General features: G+C 56.8%; 2 protein-coding genes across 22 annotated transcripts in view; both read right to left on the reverse strand.

Annotated features, from left to right (window-relative positions):
* The window catches only part of AFAP1 (actin filament associated protein 1), a 96,856-nt gene extending 91,632 nt beyond the window's left edge, over positions 1-5,224 (reverse strand). The window contains exon 1 of one of the 3 annotated variants that reach the window (XM_053922901.2): positions 5,010-5,224. Coding sequence is in view for 2 of the 3 variants with exons in the window: in XM_053922900.1 (XP_053778875.1) it covers positions 3,548-3,608 (61 nt within the window). In the remaining variant the exon portion in view is untranslated. Of the gene's footprint in view, positions 1-3,547; positions 3,683-5,009 lie in introns of those variants that run through there. The other 2 variants (XM_053922900.1, XM_053922904.2) reach the window with 2 other exon arrangements.
* Positions 5,225-12,340: 7,116 nt separating this feature from the next.
* The window catches only part of ABLIM2 (actin binding LIM protein family member 2), a 100,067-nt gene continuing 95,146 nt past the window's right edge, over positions 12,341-17,261 (reverse strand). For 15 of the 19 annotated variants that reach the window (XR_011651146.1, XR_011651145.1, XR_008426694.2 and 12 more), the window contains one exon: positions 14,049-14,067. Coding sequence is in view for 1 of the 19 variants with exons in the window: in XM_045182873.3 (XP_045038808.2) it covers positions 13,954-14,067 (114 nt within the window). In the remaining 18 variants the exon portion in view is untranslated. Of the gene's footprint in view, positions 14,068-17,261 lie in introns of all 19 variants that reach the window. The other 4 variants (XR_011651160.1, XR_011651154.1, XR_011651158.1 and 1 more) reach the window with 2 other exon arrangements.

Genomic DNA, 17,261 nt, shown 5'->3' on the forward strand with positions numbered 1-17,261 from the left:
AGAGAAGGCTGGCGGCAGGGAAAGAAAGGCGGGGCTGCCTGGTGTGGGAGACGCTAGGCACAAACAGGAGCGGAGCAGAGCTCTGAGGGGATGTGTGTGTGCGGGGATGCTGGCTGCCTTCTGGGAATTTCAAATGGGACCAGGACCGCTTTGCAGACCTGGAGCTTGGGCCACCTACTGCCTTCCCCAACCTCCAGGCGAGTCAGTTAGGAACTAAAGTGTCAAGAAAATATGCTCCACTAAAGGAATAACGGAGGAGACTGCTGAAGGCTGGACTGTACGTTCTCAATAGCCTTGTTTACAAAAGTTACCAGTAACTGAGAGCTGAATTCCACGTTTCCCCAAAATACTAAACTATCAAACAGTTAAAAAGAGAAAACAGTCCTAAATGGTCTGACACACTTCAAATGAAAGATCTGTATGTTAAACATTTGGAATTTTAAAGAAACACCCACCAGATTCATTAAATTCTTAATGAAGCATTTTTTAAAACTCCTTGGCAACATAATATTTAGCAACGTACAAAATCCCACGTCACTCGTGACTTCGTCTCACCCTCGGAGCAGTCCCCGGAGCTGGGCGTTACTAACAGGTATTAGTGACAACCCTACCATACAGATGGGGACTGAAGCTCCGAGAAGTACTTGGACTCAGCCAAGGCCTCACTAGGGCCCAATGTCTAGTCCAAGTCTCCCACCCGAACGAACCAAAGTAAGTTAGCCCTACTGTACAAGGTACAGTTACATATTCTCAATACCCAAAGGCTTTGAAGCGGCCTGGATAACAGACACATACATAATGAGGACTTTAAACCATGTGGTAGGTGATGTGGACAGGTGAGGGGTGGTTAACACAAAGACCTTGACTTGTAGTCTAAGAAGATTTTATCTCTGAACTTCTAGTTTTCAGGCAGATAATGCTTAACGGGAAAGGCGGGGGGGGGGGGGGGGGGGGGCAGGCTCTAGAATATCATGTTCACCGGTTCTTTACAGCGGGTGAATTTGGCCCTCTGCCTGGGCCCCTGGGAACAGAACAGTTGACTCTCTTCCTTCTGTGAAGAACAAGAGGATGGCTTTGCACGTGGCCTTCAAACTCTGCCTTCCCCATCTGCAGGCACTCCCCGCCACGAACGACCCCTTGTCATTTAACCCACGTAAACGCCAGGCCCGCCGCCAATCAAATATACTCTGGGCGCAGAACGAGCACTAACTAGTAAAGCTTCAGTGAAAACGTACGAGTGATACAACCTAAGAAAACCACAAAGAAAGTCCAGCAGTGTCCAAAGGCCTCTCCTAAAATAAGACCCCTAACAAAACAGACCACACTGAGCGTGAAACAGAGCACTTTTTTTTTTAATCCAGAGAAGACAAAAGTCCGGCGGAGTTCAGTGAAAACGGTGACTTGGTGGCATCGCCACCCGACCAAACAGCCACCGTCTGTCTCTCCCGCCCGTCATCACCCGACAGGAATAGCGGACACACGCATGCGGTCTGAGAGCCCATCTAACCAAACAGGTCCACTGGAAGGGAGATGAGCATCTTAAAGGGTTAATCACCACATTCCTTAGAACTGGAGCTTCCTTATAAGTCATTTAACATACAACGCATTTTTTTTTGCAAGTAATCATTTTAAACTATGTTTTAAACCATTACACAAACCACATACACCTCCTCGAGGCACCCCCAAAGTTCCATGTACTTCAGACTCCCCACAATATCTCTGTTAGAGCCTGGGCCACACAGAAACTACAGTGGGCAGACTTCATACGACACGCAAAAGGTCAACAAAAGGCTCCCGCAGCTCTGCACGCGACAACTTCAATAAGGCCTCCAGCCAACCGGTTACACACAGTACAGATGTTGCCAGTGACTCGTAATTTTGAAGACCACGCAAGGCAATAGAGAAAAGTTGTGCAAGCTCCTGCCAGACTCCAGACCCTGGGCCATCACTCGGACAAGGTGTACACCCTTGAAGAAGAGGAAAAACAACTTTCACTTTAGAACGTCCATATTCAAAGATCCCCATGGCTCGGACCACTGTCACTGAGAGAACTTGCCTCCAGGACACACCAGGCGGAAAGAACGAAAGGGTTAGGACTGGGCGATTCCTACCTAGTTTCAGACCCTCGACAGTGAGGAACCTGAAAGCCAGGCTCGGTGGCCTTGCAGGGACAGAGTGACTTAATTCCAGAGCCAGAATTAGACCCAATAAATTCCAATCAAGTACTGTACACTGTGCAACAAACACTAGGAAATAACATAAGTATTAATCTAAAAACCCTTTGGAGAGTTGAGGACTACAGATGCTAAACCACGCAAACCACGGGGTTGGCCGAAAAGTCTGTTCCACAACACGGCTCTAGTCCTCTTAGTTGTCTTCAGCTTCATTTGAAACAATTTGTCACACTGTGTAGTGACAGCTGTCAGCGTGCATTTAAAAACCATCATCAAAATTGGTGAATTGTTGTGTAGCTATTTTAATATTGAAGATGAAAGAAAATATGCAACTAATATGCTTTATTATTTCAAGAAAGGTAAAAATGCAACTGAAATGCAAAAAAAAAAGGTTTGTGCAGTATATAGGGAAGGCTGTGACTGATCGAACGTGTCAAAAGCGGTGTGCGAAGTTTCGTGGAGATTTCCCACTGGACACTCACTGCTCCATGGTCAGGTGACCACTTGAAGTTGACAGCGATCAAATCGAGACATTATCTGAGAACAACCAATGTCATACCACGAGGGAGACAACCAACATACTCAAAATATCCAAATCAATAAAGTTATTGAGGAAAATGAAGAATGTGTCTTTTAGTTTACAGAAAAAGCCATTAGGACTTTTAGCCAAAGGAATACTTGAATGCGTGGCATAGAAAAAGGGTCTCCCATTTAGTTTTGCCTCCTCCCACCTCTGGGCACAAAGCGTGCCCACCTCTGTCAGAGCACCTACTGAGCTGTGCCTACGGCTAAGCGTCTGTCCTTAGAGGCCACAGGTCTCAGAGGACAGGGCACAGGACTTCAGGGAAGGCTTCAGAGGGAAGGCACCACCTCGGCTGAGACCTTAATAACTGGTGAGGGTGCCAGACCGGCTGGAACTGGGTGGGGGGATGGGAAGAGTGAAGGGCCCCACGGGGACCATGAAGAGTCCGTCTGCTAAGTTTGGACTTTGTAGCAGCCACAGCCGGGCCACCACACTACCATCCTCTGGCCCCACTATCTATACTCTGGCCCCACTATCTATACACCATCTTGTTCACCACCAGTTTCAGTTTGGATGTTAGAGCTCCTTGCCCAGACTTCCGCCTTAGACCAGAAGGCTCCGAAAAGGAAAGGCCTGGCCTTGACTCTGCATCCCTCAGGGAAGAGAACCATCCCTGGGTCATGATGGGTGTTTTCTCAAGTTCGCTGCAAAGGGCAGTGAACATTCCTCTCTTTTCGAGTGGCTGCGGGACCCAGAGCCTGCAGGACACCGCCAGGCCTTGACACCAGGCTGAAATCCGAGTTTCCCTTCCCTTCCGCAACCTCACCCTGGGTCCCTTCGGAAACCTGACCTCCAGCTGTAACTGCCTTGGCCTCCTTCCGTGGGTGTGGATCCTCCTCCTTCAAACGCATTTCCAGCCCGCCAAATTCTTGGGAGCGTTTCCTCCACTCTCTAGGCGCTGAGGGCTGCAAAGTTAAATCTGGTTTACCAGATTTTTTTCCCCTCCCAATCCTAACGGAAGAATCAAGAAGCGCGGGGCAGAGGGGCTCGGCTCGCTCCAATCAGAGCCGGCTCCTGCTGGCCCAGCCTCACGCGGCGGGGCAGGAAACGCGGCGGCCTGGAGAGCCACCCGGAGCGTGCAGCGTGCGCGGTGACGGCCCGCACGCCCCAGGGAAGGGGACCCCAGCGGAGAGGGACAGGGCGGGTGGCGGGCAGGCCCCGGGAGTGTGGCCCGGCGGCGCCCCTCCTGCTCCTGCTCAGCTGGCAAATCGGACAGTAACTAAAGGGTGGGTCGGCAGTTCTTCCCAGGCCAACTGCGCCCCCAAGGCCGGCACAAGGACCCTCACAAGGACCCTCACCATATGAAGACCCCCAGCGTGCGCACGCGCACGCAAACACGTTGCTGGGGTGGGGGGCAGGCTCGGGGTCACACTCCCACGAGTCACGTGGGGACTGGACGGGGCAAAGACCCCCAACTCACAGATGGCTAAGGCACCACGCGCGCGTGTCCACGCAAAGCCACGCTCGGTGACACACTGACAAGTGAGGAGAACAAGGAAGAGCTCCCCCCTCAGGGTGGCCAGAGCCCCCACGATCGAGGGTCCACGTAGTCACCCTCCATGAGACACACCGAACCAGTGACACCCCGGCGGGGGTGGGGGCGGGGCAGGCGGGGACAAATCCCCCGTTCGCAGGATTTCCAGGGCTCCCGGCGAGGGCCCGTGCTGAGCCGATTTCGGCGACACACACAACAGGGAGGTAGCCACACCTCGGGGTGAGCGGGGGCTGAGACACTGCCCCCAGCTGTCAGGGTGGCCGGGACCCCGCGCGCGGGTCCGTGCCGGGTCGCACGCAGCAGGCGCGGAGCCCCCTGTCACTCCGCGGCCTAAACAATCAAGGGGCGCCCGGGCTCGCGACAACCGGGCCAGTCCCCGTCCCTGTGCCAGCCCCGCTGTCCCGCAGGGCGGCGGCCGCCACCTCGAGCAGCGACCCCACGGCGCCCCTCTCAGATCGGCCACACCAGGCCCGGGAACCCCCCCCCCCGCCCGGGATGCCTGCCGCCTGGGCCTCCGCCCGGCTCCGTGACCCCTGTCCCCCCAAGGGACCTAGGTCCCCCACCCTCCAGCCTGGGACCCTTGCCCGGCTGAGACCCGCTTCCGGCCCCGGGACCCCCGCTCGGTCCCTGGACACCTACCCGGCCGAGCACCTCGCCCGCTCCGCGACCCCTGCCCTCCCAGGAATCCCTGCCGGCCCGGAATCCCCATCCGGTCCCGGGACCCCCGCCTTGTCCGTCCTGCCGCCCGCCGCCTCACCTCAGGCCGCCGCCTCGGCAGCGCTCGCTCCTGCCGCCAGCGCCCGGGCCAAATGAAGCGGAACCGAGCACCCCGCAGAGCCGCTGCCGCCGCAACAAAGGAGCCCCGGGGCGGGGTCGCCTCCACCGTCGCTTCAGCCTGTCGCCGTCTAAGGCTCGGGCTCTGGTTCAGCTGAGAGGCAGCCGGCGCGAGGATACGGCCGGACTCGGGCACCGCGCAAGCGCACTCGCCCCACCCGCGCCCCTCCGCCCCGCCCCCCACGGCTCTGGGAGCTCAGGGTCCGCCCCCCGACCAATGGAGAGGGAGATGAGCGGAGTGGGCGTGGTCCAGAGAAACAAAGGGAGGTGGGGCGGGGCTGCGGGGGCGGGGCTGCAGGTCCTGAGGGGTGGCCGGACAGAGGAGTGGCCCTATCCGCTGCCCCATCCAGGGAGGCCGAGCCTAAAGCCCTCTCGGAATCTGCTCAGAAGGCCCTGCTCACCGCAAACCCAGAATTCAAGCTTGTAGGCATGATCTGCGGTACATAAAAGGACACTGGGGCCCAAGGACCGAGATCATGTGCCGCCCCAAGCCACATAGACCCATTCACTCCTTTCTTTTATTCATTCAACAAACGTCTGGACAGATCATAGGATGTGCACAAGGAGTGGAGGCAAACACGCCCTCCCGAAAGGGGCTCCTTCAAGCAGGACCAGTGGTTTCTCTGGGTCACTTTAAGGCTGGGAGAAGGGGTCAGGAGCCAGCTGTCACCCTTTCCTGTCACACCCGTTGGGTTCTGCTCTTCCTGCCCGAAATGCCCTCCTTTCCTCGCCTGTCTCCCCATGGACCCGAACACCACCTATCATCTTTACCCTCTGTCCTTGTCGTCATATTGGCTCTCTCGGCGTCATGTGGCCCTGCACTGGGTTTCCCTACTTCACCGAGCTCCTCGGGAGTCTCTAGGATCCCGGCTTCTCTGCCTGACCTTGGCGTGTTGGGGTGTTAGGGTGACCCATGGCTTGGGCCAGATGTCCTCCTACTCGCCAGGGACTCTCCCGCTGGAAACCCCACCCCCTCCCAGGCTTTAAACACCACACATAGTGGCCACGGCCAGATCTGCACTCCCAGGCCTGACCTCTCCTGGAGCCCCAGCTGGACACCCAGGAGGCGTCTCAGACCCCTCAGGCCCAAACAAATGCTTTATCCAATGGCCCCAACCTGCTCCTCCACATCCCTCCCCTTCTCAGTCAGTGGCCTCCGCTTCTGCACGGCTGCTCAGGTTCGACTCTAAAATCATCCCTGAGCGCCTCCCTCACCCCCTCCCCAACCCCATGCGGCTCCCTCTGCATGCCCACTGCGCTCCTTACAATGCCGGTCACAGCCTCGGCTGCAGCTGGCTGATGGAACCCACCCCCCATGAAGTGTGACCCCTCTAGGACAAGGCAGGGGTCTGTCTCTGATCTGTCTCTGAACGCAGAACAGGGCCAGGCACCCTGCGGGCACTCCAGGAACACGGAAGGAAGGAAGGAAGGAAGGAAGGAAGGAAGGGTGTGTAAGGTCTTGACTGTGACTGGAGCAGACCCCGCCCCCGTCCCCCTGTGCACGTGCACGCACACACACAAACATACACACAGCCACAGAAACACACACACCACTGAACGCCTGGCTTCCGATCCGATTTGCCAAACAAACTCTGGCGTGAACAGAAGAAGCATGCTCCCCTTCCGCCCGCCCCAGATCCCAGGGTGGTTTGGGGAGGACTCAGGGGTCAGGAGAACACATCTCAGGCAGCGAAGCCATCATTACAAGGATGGCACTCCAGGCTTCCAGCCCTTCGAAAATGCCGCCCTCTGCCTGACATGCTTCTCTCTCGGGGTCTGGCCAACTCCTCCTGGCCCTTCAAGTCTCACCTAAGTTCAGTCACTAATCCCGGGCCTTCCTGCTCCGCGTGCAGCTCTGTGGCAGACACATCCTAAGATGACCTCTCTCTATGAGTCACACCCTTGCATGATCCCCCCGGAACAAGTGCTGGCAGAACCTGGGACCGCTTCTGGACAATACACTGTGGCAGAGGTGATGGGCTGTCACTCCCATGGTCAGGTGACATCACTAAGGATTCGTCATCACTAAGAATCCGCCATAACAGATGAGACAGAGAGGGTCTACTTACAGGCTTTGAAGAGGTCACCTGCCAGGCGGCAAGGGGACCACCTGGTGCAGGGTCTATAGGACCTAGGGACAGCCCCCAGCCCAAAGCCGGCAGAAGGCTGGGCCCCAGTCACACGGGCTCCTGGAACTGGATTCTGGCATCACCCTGAGCGAGCGTGAACGTGGATCGGACCCTAGTTAAGGCTCCAGGTCAGGGCGCAGGCTGCTGACGTGCTAGGTGGAACCTGGGGTTCTCTGAGCAGAGGATGTCGCTAAAATGTGCCAAACTCCAACTCCCAGAACTGAGTCAAGAAGGGTGTGCAGCCCTGGCCAGGTGTTCAGTGGGTTGGAGCGTCATCCCTGTTCACCAAGAGTTTGCAGGTTCGATTCCCAGTCAGGGCACACACCTACATTGCAGGTTCCATCCCCAGTGGGCACATATAGGAAGCGACCAATGGATGTTTACCTCACACATTGATGTCTCTCTCTCTCTCCCTTCCTCTCTCTATAAAAGCAATGAGAAAATGTCCTCAGGTGAGGATTAAAATAAGAAAAGAAATGCGAGCATTGTCCTCAGCTGCTTGTTTGTGGTTGTTTGTTATGAGAAATAAACACCGACTAGGGCAGCTTAGACCCTCCCCATCACGCACATTCATAGCACTCTGGGTTTTTTTCTGGCATTTGTCACAATCACACTTATTGTTTAAAACCTCTCTCTGCCACGGCCAGCGTGGCTCAGTTGGTTGAGTGTTGCCCTGCCAACCAAAAGTCATGGGTTCAAATCCCAGTCAGGTCACATGCCTGGGTTATGTGTTCAGTACCCAATCGAGACACGAGCAAGAGGCAGCCAGTCGATGTTTCTCTCGCACATTGATGTTCTCTCCCTCTTTTTTTCTCTCCCAACCCCTCTCTCTAAAATCTATAAAAGAAAAAAAAAGTTTTTCAATCTCTCTCTTGCCCCTAGCATGAGAGCCCCATGAGAAAAGAGATGGAGTCTGTCTTGCTCATAGCAACCCTCCAAACGCCACGCACAGTTTGGTTGGCGGGCCACTGGTCGGTGGTAGACCAGCCAGTCGGCTGGTAGGCTGGCCCTCTCTCCTTTGCAGCCCCCTTCCCCTGGCCACGTTCCACCGTGGCGACCCAAGCAGTTTTTTGCTTCCCAGCTTCCTGGATAGCCTGAGGTGGTCATGTGACATCCTGGCCAGTGAGACACAGTGGAAGTCAGCTGAAAGGTTCCTGGCAGTGCTGCCGGGGGCCATTTGGACCAGACCACAAGAGCCCAGTGTTTATTGTTCAGGAATTTTGCAAGTCAGTTGTTAAACACAATCAGTCATTACTGAACAATGTAGTTATATAAACTTACAATGAAAAATTATATTAAAAACAAAGATAACACTCAAAATTACTTCCTAATTATTTCACTACAACTTACAATGGTCTGTGCTTTGAAGAATTTTTCATCTCCTGTAACTGTGCGATAGAAATGCTAGAAGATGGTGTGCTGCTGGCTTCTCTTCCCATACACGCAGCCGGCACCGTGCTGTTGGTAGCTTGAAGTCAGATGTCTCGGGAGAATTTATACCATGGCAATTGGCACCGCTACAAATCAGGACTGTCCTCCTTCCTCCCTTCCCCCAGGAGGCCAGCAGTTGAAGACCAACCAACAAACCACTGGTTTCTAGGGAAGAGTTTGCTCTCTGGGGAAGGGAGTAGACTCAGCTAATACTGCTTTTTCTCAGCACCAGGAATTCCCACCTTGAAAACACATGTGATGTCCGGAGCTGTAGCAGCCACCTCACAACCATGAGCCAAGTCAGAATCGTAGAGATTCTGACTCCTACACCCTTGAGCCACTGAATCAAGACCCCCTGCAATCACCTACCTGCAGATTCTCTACTAGGTAGAAAAAACAAACCTTTTATTTGTTTAAGCTGCCATTAGTCAATGTTTCTGTGGCTTACAGAACTTCTAATGAAGTATATAGACATTCAACAAATATTTGTGAATTAGTAGGCTCGGCCCGACACAACTTCCTCATCAGTGCTCATCCTATTTGGGCTGACATCTACCCACTCACAAGAAACTGCCACCCGTGAGCCGAGCCAGGCATGGTGCCACGGCTCGGATTAGAACTCATTTCTCTTCACGAAACTGAAATTTGGGGACCTCACGTAACCCCAGAAAACAAGCCCGAACCCTCTGGACCAGCACAACCCTGCTGGTGCAGTGTTCACTGCGGGGGGGGGGGGGGGGGGGGGGAGGAGCGGGGAGCCAATCAGGGCGCACAGTTCAAAAAGCTGGCCCAGCCCTCTCCGTGGGAATTCCCGCCCTTGTTCGATGCTGTGAAGGGGAAGCTGGTGGCTTAGTGACCCCGAGACCTCTTCCCAGACTCCTCCAGTAACATGTCTGTTGAGGAAAAAAATAAATTATAGGCTGTTCATACGCCCAGGTAAACTGCATTTCCACAGCACTTTTAACACAGCCTTCCTAGACTCTGGGGCCCAGAGGGAGCGCAGCATCCTCGGCAGTGGGGAACCCGAGAGAAACCGGGGCCCCGTGTCTGTGACAAATCACCCTCAAACCTGGTGGCTTAAAACAACTTAAGTTTGTTATCTCACAACTTAACTGCGGGCTTCTGGCTCCAGGTCTCTCCAGGCTGCAGCCACATTGCAGAGGGGAGCGGGGAACTCCTCGGAAGGCTTGCCTGGGACAACCGGTGCCCAGGCTCCCTCGTGTGGCGGTCTGTCGGCAGGCCACAGCTCCGCACTGGCTGTCGGCCCCCTATGTGAAGCCTATATGGGGCACCTCCCAACAGAGCAAGGGAGTGCAAAGCACCTGGGAAGGGAGCCACAGTTTTTTGTAACCCGACACTGGAAGTGACATTCCATCACTGTTCCGGCCTTCTGTCAGAAGCAAGTCAGTACACGTGCCCCCACTCAACGGGAGGGGACCCCAGCAGGGTGAGGGGACCAGGAAGAGGGGACCCCAGGGGGGCATCTCAGAGGAAGCCTACCACGCCACTGAAAACCAATGATTTTTTTTTTAATCTTAAAATCAGCCATAGAAAACAAACATCATATTCTGGGAAACAACAATGAGAATTACAGATAAACTCTTAACAGAAGAAAACGAAGTCAAAAGGCAATGATAACAGTTTTAGAATGTTGGAAGAAAAAAAACCCCTGTCAATCCATCGCCTCCAAAACCCACCGCCGCTTCACGCTCTGTGTTCAGTCTGCTCCCAGCACAGGGCAGGCTGGGAACTGGCCGCTTCCCGGCCGGCCCCAACACGTCACGCCTCTGCCTGCAGTCCCTGGTCTATCGGGTCGTGTGCCCGTGTGCTGTCTTGGAGGAAGCCTAAGTCTGACCGTAAAACCCACCGTCTTTCAAAACCCAGCTCTTCACTTCTCTGAGCCTCAGTGGTAAGATGTGTACAGCGCCAAGCACGCGGGACTTTTCTGAGAATTAAATGAGTCAGTGCACATCAATCGCCCAGCACCCAGTGGGCGCCTAGTAGGCGCTTCTCCCCGCTCCGCTCCACCTGGCTGACTCCTACTCAGTCTTCAGCACCCGGCTCAAGCGTCACCTCCGGGCAAAGCTGCCTTGTCTTCCTGGGATGGCATCCTTGCGTCTTCTACCACGTCACTGCAGCCCGAACAGCCTGCCCTATGCTGTCACCGTTGGTTCCCAGGTCTGTCTGTCCCCTGCCACAGTGAGGTCCTCCGGGCTGGGCGCGTTTGACACACTTACCTCCCGGCACCCACGTGGTACCAGGCTCCACAGCATGCGTTAGATGAATTGTTATTTCACGGGAAGCAGTTCAGGGTTGAAATGAGGGGTCCAGACCTTGCCTTTTTGCTGCGCGTGTTTCTGCCACAAACTAAGCAGCTTCCCAGCCTTCCTTTCCCCTCCCTTCCTGTCACCAAGGAAGAAGGAACGTCCCCTCCCCCAGGATTGACTCAGCTGTCACCTGCATCCAACAGCGCCCTCTGTTGTCACTCTCTCCCCTGTCCTGTTGAAAGCTTTTTCCTGGGAGTTTACCCTTCCCTGACACAGCACGCAATGTCTGTCTGCTCCTCCCACCCCCAAAAGAAGATACGGTCCACTTTGTCCATCTTATTCACTGTTGTGTCCTCAGACCCCAAAGACTGCCTGGCACACAGTGGGCACTCAGTGTGTGTTGAATTAATCAGATAATCTCATGGGGTTGTCGAGAAAAGGACGTTTCTATTATTCATGAAACCCAGTTCAGCCTAGTCTGGCCACCTCTGGCGGTCACCAGGGAAGCACAGTCTCCTTCGCCGCTGAATTCGTCTGAAGGGCTCTCATCGCTTCACCCTCCTCCTCGCCCGACCCCCTTCTCTCCGCCCCCTCCCTGTGCCCTGGCCTGGGGTGGCTCCCCCACCTCCCTGTCCACTCCCTGAGTGTCTGATAAGGTGAGGACCTCCGCGCAGAGCCAGGCATCTCTGAGGGCAGAGCCACTGTACGGGGGTCCCAGGGGGTCCGCTCTGCAGGGGGGTCCGAGGGGTCCTTGGTCCCATCCCTGTGCAGGGGCAGCTCACCTGCCGAGGTGGGTAACCAGGGTGGCTAGGGCTCCAAACGATTCCTACAAAAGCCACTGAAGACGCTGGGAGTTGAACGTGGGGACTAGGCGGAGCCTCGGCGGCAGAACTGAGACTGCCTGCCACTGGTGCTGGCCTTCCCTCCTTCTCGGTCACGTGGGTGCCTGTTTCCCAGACTCCTCTGCAGTTGGGTGGGGTCATCAGACTAGTGCTGGCCCATAGGCCGGCCTAAAGGTGGCACGTGTCATTTCTGAGCCAAGATATGATGAATTAGTTTGGGCAGTACCTTCTCTGAAAGCCTCCCTGAGCTCCGCGGTGCATTTGGGGCCTCCTTCGGGACCCGTCCCTCGGGCAGCGGTCAGCCTTGTCATTGTTGGCTTCTCAGTCCCCCCAGCCTGACTGGGGCAGGTGTCAGCTTTCTGCCATAGGCACCTGGAGCCTGGCCAAGACGTGCTCCCCAGCCAGCGGGGGTCCCGGGCCTGTGGTGTTCCAAGGCCAACCCCGGGACCAGCCCCTAACAGCATCGCCCGCTCTGTGTACACACCCAGTGCCAGCCCTCTGGGCGGACCCTCTCCCCACACATCGTCAGCAGAAGGGGCCCGGCCCGTTAGAAATGGCGCGTGTTTCTAAGAAGTGGCTCTGTACTTTCACGAGTTACAGTACATCGTCCTTTATTTTTCCAGGCGGCCCTGGTCTGACAGGACATTGCACTAAGAAGAAAACAGGGGTTTCCAGTTGCTCGGGCTCAGATTGCTAAACGGAAGGAAGCGCGTTAGGTGCTAAGATTTTCCCTTCCCTGGCCAAGCTGGGCTGGTGAGGAGAAGCCGGGTACGCCACGGGACGTGGCGTGTTGCAGGGCTGGGAGGAAGCTGAGTAACGCCGACTCACAGGCAGGGACGTCCAGGACACACCGAGACACAGCTCCACAGAACACTGGGAACAGACATGGGGCACCCCCTTCTGGTTTTCATGAGCCTCTCGACACATGTCACAGACACTCCGTGACCGGTACCTGCCCTGACCCACACCGAATGACAGACCCAGCTCCCACTGGTCGGGGCGCACTGCCGACCTGGCAGACCAGAGAGGTGTCCCATCCTCTGTCCCCAGGGGCTGGAGTCTGTCTCAGGACTGATCCCCCACGAGGCACCACTCCTGGGGCCACACGTTTGTGTTCCACTGTGGGAGGTGGGACGCGCTGGCTAGGTCACTGAAAGCCACGTGGGGTGTGAGGCTGACACGCGGACAGCCTTGGTTCCCGCACTTGGCAGAGCTTCCTCCTCTCTACGACTTGGAAGATAACAGCGAGGAAACCACCGGGGGTCCATACTTCACTTGTACGTACAGATACCACTGGGGGGGAGGGCCTGCCTTTTGGGGCACCTGTGTGACAGGTGTGAAAGAAAGAAAGCGAACGGAAACCAGACAAGGAGCCCCACGTCCGAGGAACACACCGGGAACCGAGACCACACACTTCGGAACGGGGTGAGGGGGGAGTAAGGCGGAAGCACTCCCTCAGCGGGACTGGAAAACTAAACTCTTTATATGTGTCATCTTACGTGTAAGTAGGCTATACTTCTTAACAAAATAAAACTTTTGTGTTATTTTAAAGGTACCGTAGGCATCTAGGGGAGGATTTGAAAGAACGACGCAGTGCATGGAGGGCCCTGGGGGACGGTACCCTGGCAGGTTGACGTTCATCCCTAAAAAGAGACGCGGTCCCAGACAGCCGCAAAACTTGTGCGCCCCACGCTTGGCACAGCCCTGGGCGCCCTGGGCTGCGGGACCACCAGCGAGGCTGCGCCCTTGGGCTGGGAGGGGCGAGTGGGCGGGGCCAGGGACACTGGGAGCCCCTGTGTCCCCCACCAATGATTGTGTCAGTGCCTGTCACTCAAATCTCAAGTCCCAGTCACCTCTGTGCTCCAAAGGCCTAGGGAGGCAGCTGTGGTTGTCCGAATGTCCCTCCATCCCCTGGGGCAGCCATTCTGCAGCGTCTCCCTGGTGCCAAGCCCAGTGGGAAGGGGAGGTGCAAAGCGAGGAGCCTGGGCCCGAAACTACAACCACAACGAGCAGGAGAGTCACCGGTGAACGTGGGGTGGGACCCACTCCCGCCCCACCCCCAGCCCTCCCCAGGCGCCCCGCCCGCCTGGTGGACACAGAGAAGCCAGAGCCAGTGCGACAGGAGAGGTGTGCGTGGTTCCCGCCGGCACCCGCATCCTCGGCCCCGCCCCGCAAGTGCAGTCAGCGCCCGGCAGGCATCAGAACAGCAGGGCCTTCTTCTTCAGGTCGTTCCGCTTCCAGAGGGCCAGGCGGTCAAACTCCTCCATGCTCATCCCAAACACTTCCTGGAACTCCTCCGGCGACAAGTGTCTCTTCAAAAAAAAGGGGGGCACCAGAGGGGAGAGGTGAGCAACTCTGCAACATGCCGCTGGGCCACCAGAGGCAGGACTGCGGTGAGGGTCCGGTGGCCGCCCTCAGCGGCTGGAGCATCGGTCCCGCAGGTCCCCTCTGCGTCCCCCTCATCCCCACTCTGCAGCTGCTGAAGCAAACCCAGAGGAGAGAGACTCCGTTAGGGACCCTTGGTGACGCCTACACACATGTCTCCCACGTGAACGGAAGTCACAAGCGTGCCCGGGACCAGGACTCCCACCTGCCTGCAAACACCTGAGGTTCCATGGGTTTGCTTACGCGCTCCCGTTACTTAATTTTTGTGGTGCCCTCCGAGAGGATGGGCGGGTGGTTATGATGGCCCATTTCACCAATGAGGAAGCTAGGCATGGAAAGTGGGCCAAGGAGCCAGGCGGGCCTCGTTCCCCTGCAGCCTCGGCTATGTGAGCAGTTGTTGTCTCTCTGAGGCCTGCCCCTCGTCCGGGGGCCTGCAGAGGGCTGCACGCCGTGGCAGCCACCCAGCCTCTGGAGCCTCAGTCTACTCCCCTGTACGAGGAGGTGGCCCCCATGACCCTTCCTGGAGTTGCAGGGATGAGTAAGTCAATGCAGTTAGCGCTCAGGACTGGGCCTGGCCACGGATAGTGGGTGTCAGCTGCTGAGATGGTCAGAGCAACCAGTGTGAGCATCCCCCACTGCCACCGAGTTCCGGCCTCTCCCTTGCCTGTGTCTGCTCCTAGCCCCGCACACCTGTCTTCGTCCACGAGAAACTCCCTCACATCCTCCTCCTGGCCTGGGCGCCTGCCATACCCCCTCCCCCCACTCCCGGTCAAGCTTCCCCGGGAGAGCAAGGCTTTCCGCCAGCCAGCTCGGAAAGACAGAAAGGAAGCTGGGGGTGGTCTGCGGCAGGAAGGGGTCATCGGGCTGTGGTCCCCAGAGGACCTGGTTCAAATCCCCCTTCTGCCCCTACGCAAAAAGTGTGGCTCTGTGTAGCCATGTGGAAAACAGTCTGGAATCCCCCACCGACAATTCCTTGCCCCCCCCAACCCTAGATCCAAAAGAACTGGAGGCGGGACTAAGACACACGCCTGCACGTCCGTGTTCACGGTGGCACTATCACAGAGGTCCAAACAGCCCACTGTCCACCCAAGGACACGTGGGTGAGCCAAACGTGTTTGAGTCCACAAACAGTGACGTTCCGACACCTGCTGCGGCCACCTGCCATGGACGAGACCTGGAAACACAAGGCGACCTGAAAGAAGCCGGGCACGGAAGGCCACGTGTTTCATCTCGGGCGGCTCATCCGAAACGTCCAGGGTAGGTGCACCCCTAGGGGCCCAAACCAGACCAGTGGTCGCCAAGGGCCAGGGGTGGGGTGGAGGTACCTGCTTGACGGGTACGGGGCCTCCGCCGGGCGAGATGGAAGTGTTCGGGAACCAGATAGAGGGGGTGGGCGCACAATATTGGGAATGTGCTCAGTGTCACCGAACGACACGCCTTAAAATAGTTAAAATGCTGCGTTTTGTTTATGTGAATTTTACAATAAAGAAACCAATTCTCGCCCTGGCTGGTGTGGTCCAGTGGACTGAGTGCTGGCCTGAGAAGCAAAGGGTCGCCGGTTCGATTCCCAGTTGGGGCACATGCCTGGGTTGAGGGCCAGGTCCCCAGTAAGGGGTGCTCGAGAGGCAATCAGGCAACCACACACTGATGTTTCTCTCCCTCTCTTTCTCCCTTCCCCTCTGTCTAAAAATAAATAAGTAAAAATAAACAAGTAAAATTGGCTTTAAAAATTAAAAACCAATTCTTGCACAAAAAGGTGTGCTTTCCTGGACTTTTCAAAAAGACTACCCGTGCTAGAGGCTGGTGTGACGATGGAGAGAGAAGTGCACCCCCCCCCCCCACAAACAGCCACGGAGAGAGGCACGCACACACGCGCACACACACTCAGAGCCACACACACACGCAGAGTCGCAGGGACACAGACCTCACTCCCCCCACCCCCATCAAGCTAGTCTCTGCCAGGAAGGGCCCATAAGCCACTGGCTGCGGTCTTGGACTTGCCCATAAGAGGTGGAATGCTGGAGCTTGCCGGCAATGAGCCATTTGCCCGGGGGTTCTTGGCAGCTGCGGCCTCCACACCCAGTGCACAGATGCTCAGAATTATCACTTCAGACCACAGCACCACATCCAGGTACCAAGGCACAGTCCTCCCAATTCTGGTGAGACAATTGGGAAGCGGGAAAGGAAGGAGGAAAGGAAAACCGTTTCCACTGGTATTCAGCAAATACTGATTGGGGGCCTGCGACAGGCCAGAGACACAGGGCCCTGGGGGGTGGCTGGGGGCTGTTAAAAGACACAAATAAGAGAAAAGCCATAGGTCTGGTGCCTGAAAATAGCCCGGTGGGTGGGGCCCCTGAAGGAAGCAGGGCCAGGCCTCCAAAGCCCCACAGGCTGGCTCTCTCGGTTTCTGCTCCCAAGGCGGGTGTAGTCATACAGAGACAGCCAGGCAAGCTGTGGAGATCCTTACCCTGCGGAAGAGGCTGCTCCCCGCTCCTGGCCCCACCTGGCCCCACCTGGCCCCACATTCCTACTGCACACAGGAGCCATTGCTGGGAAGGCAGGGTGGGACCCGGAGGAAGGAAAGGGAGGTCACGTGGGGTCCCAGCCCTGCAGGCCTGTCCCAGTTACCCAGGGTGCCTGTCAGATCTGAGACTCACCAGGCCCCAAAACCTACCAAGGCAGGCCGCGTGGCACAGGGCCCTGTCCTTGTCCCACACCCCGTGGGCAGTGGAGGGAAGCTGGGTTTGGGAGTGCTCAGGCTAATGACCCCACCCTGCCCTGTCCTGCTTCCTCATCTGCAGGTCAGAGCAGGGCTGCCAGAGGGCTTGGAAGGCTGGGGGAGGGTCAGTGAGGAGGGACCTGTGGGATCCCGCCTCAGGGCTGCCTACCTTCTAGGTGAGAAGGGGTGGCCAGGCCTGCTTGTGGCAGCTGAGACACTGGCCCTGTCAGAGTCACACCCCTCCCCCATCCATAGCTGGCAGGACTGATGGGCCCTGAGCAGATGACCCCTGGGTCAACTCCCCTGACCCTGCTTCCTGAAGGCTCCCCAGGAGGGGGGCGGCGCCCTCACCCCAGGTACCCCCAAGGCCAGGCACAGCCCAGTGCCTTCCTGAGCTGGCAG

This window comes from Desmodus rotundus, chromosome 4, assembly GCF_022682495.2.
Source record: "Desmodus rotundus isolate HL8 chromosome 4, HLdesRot8A.1, whole genome shotgun sequence".
Lineage (NCBI taxonomy): Eukaryota > Metazoa > Chordata > Mammalia > Chiroptera > Phyllostomidae > Desmodus > Desmodus rotundus.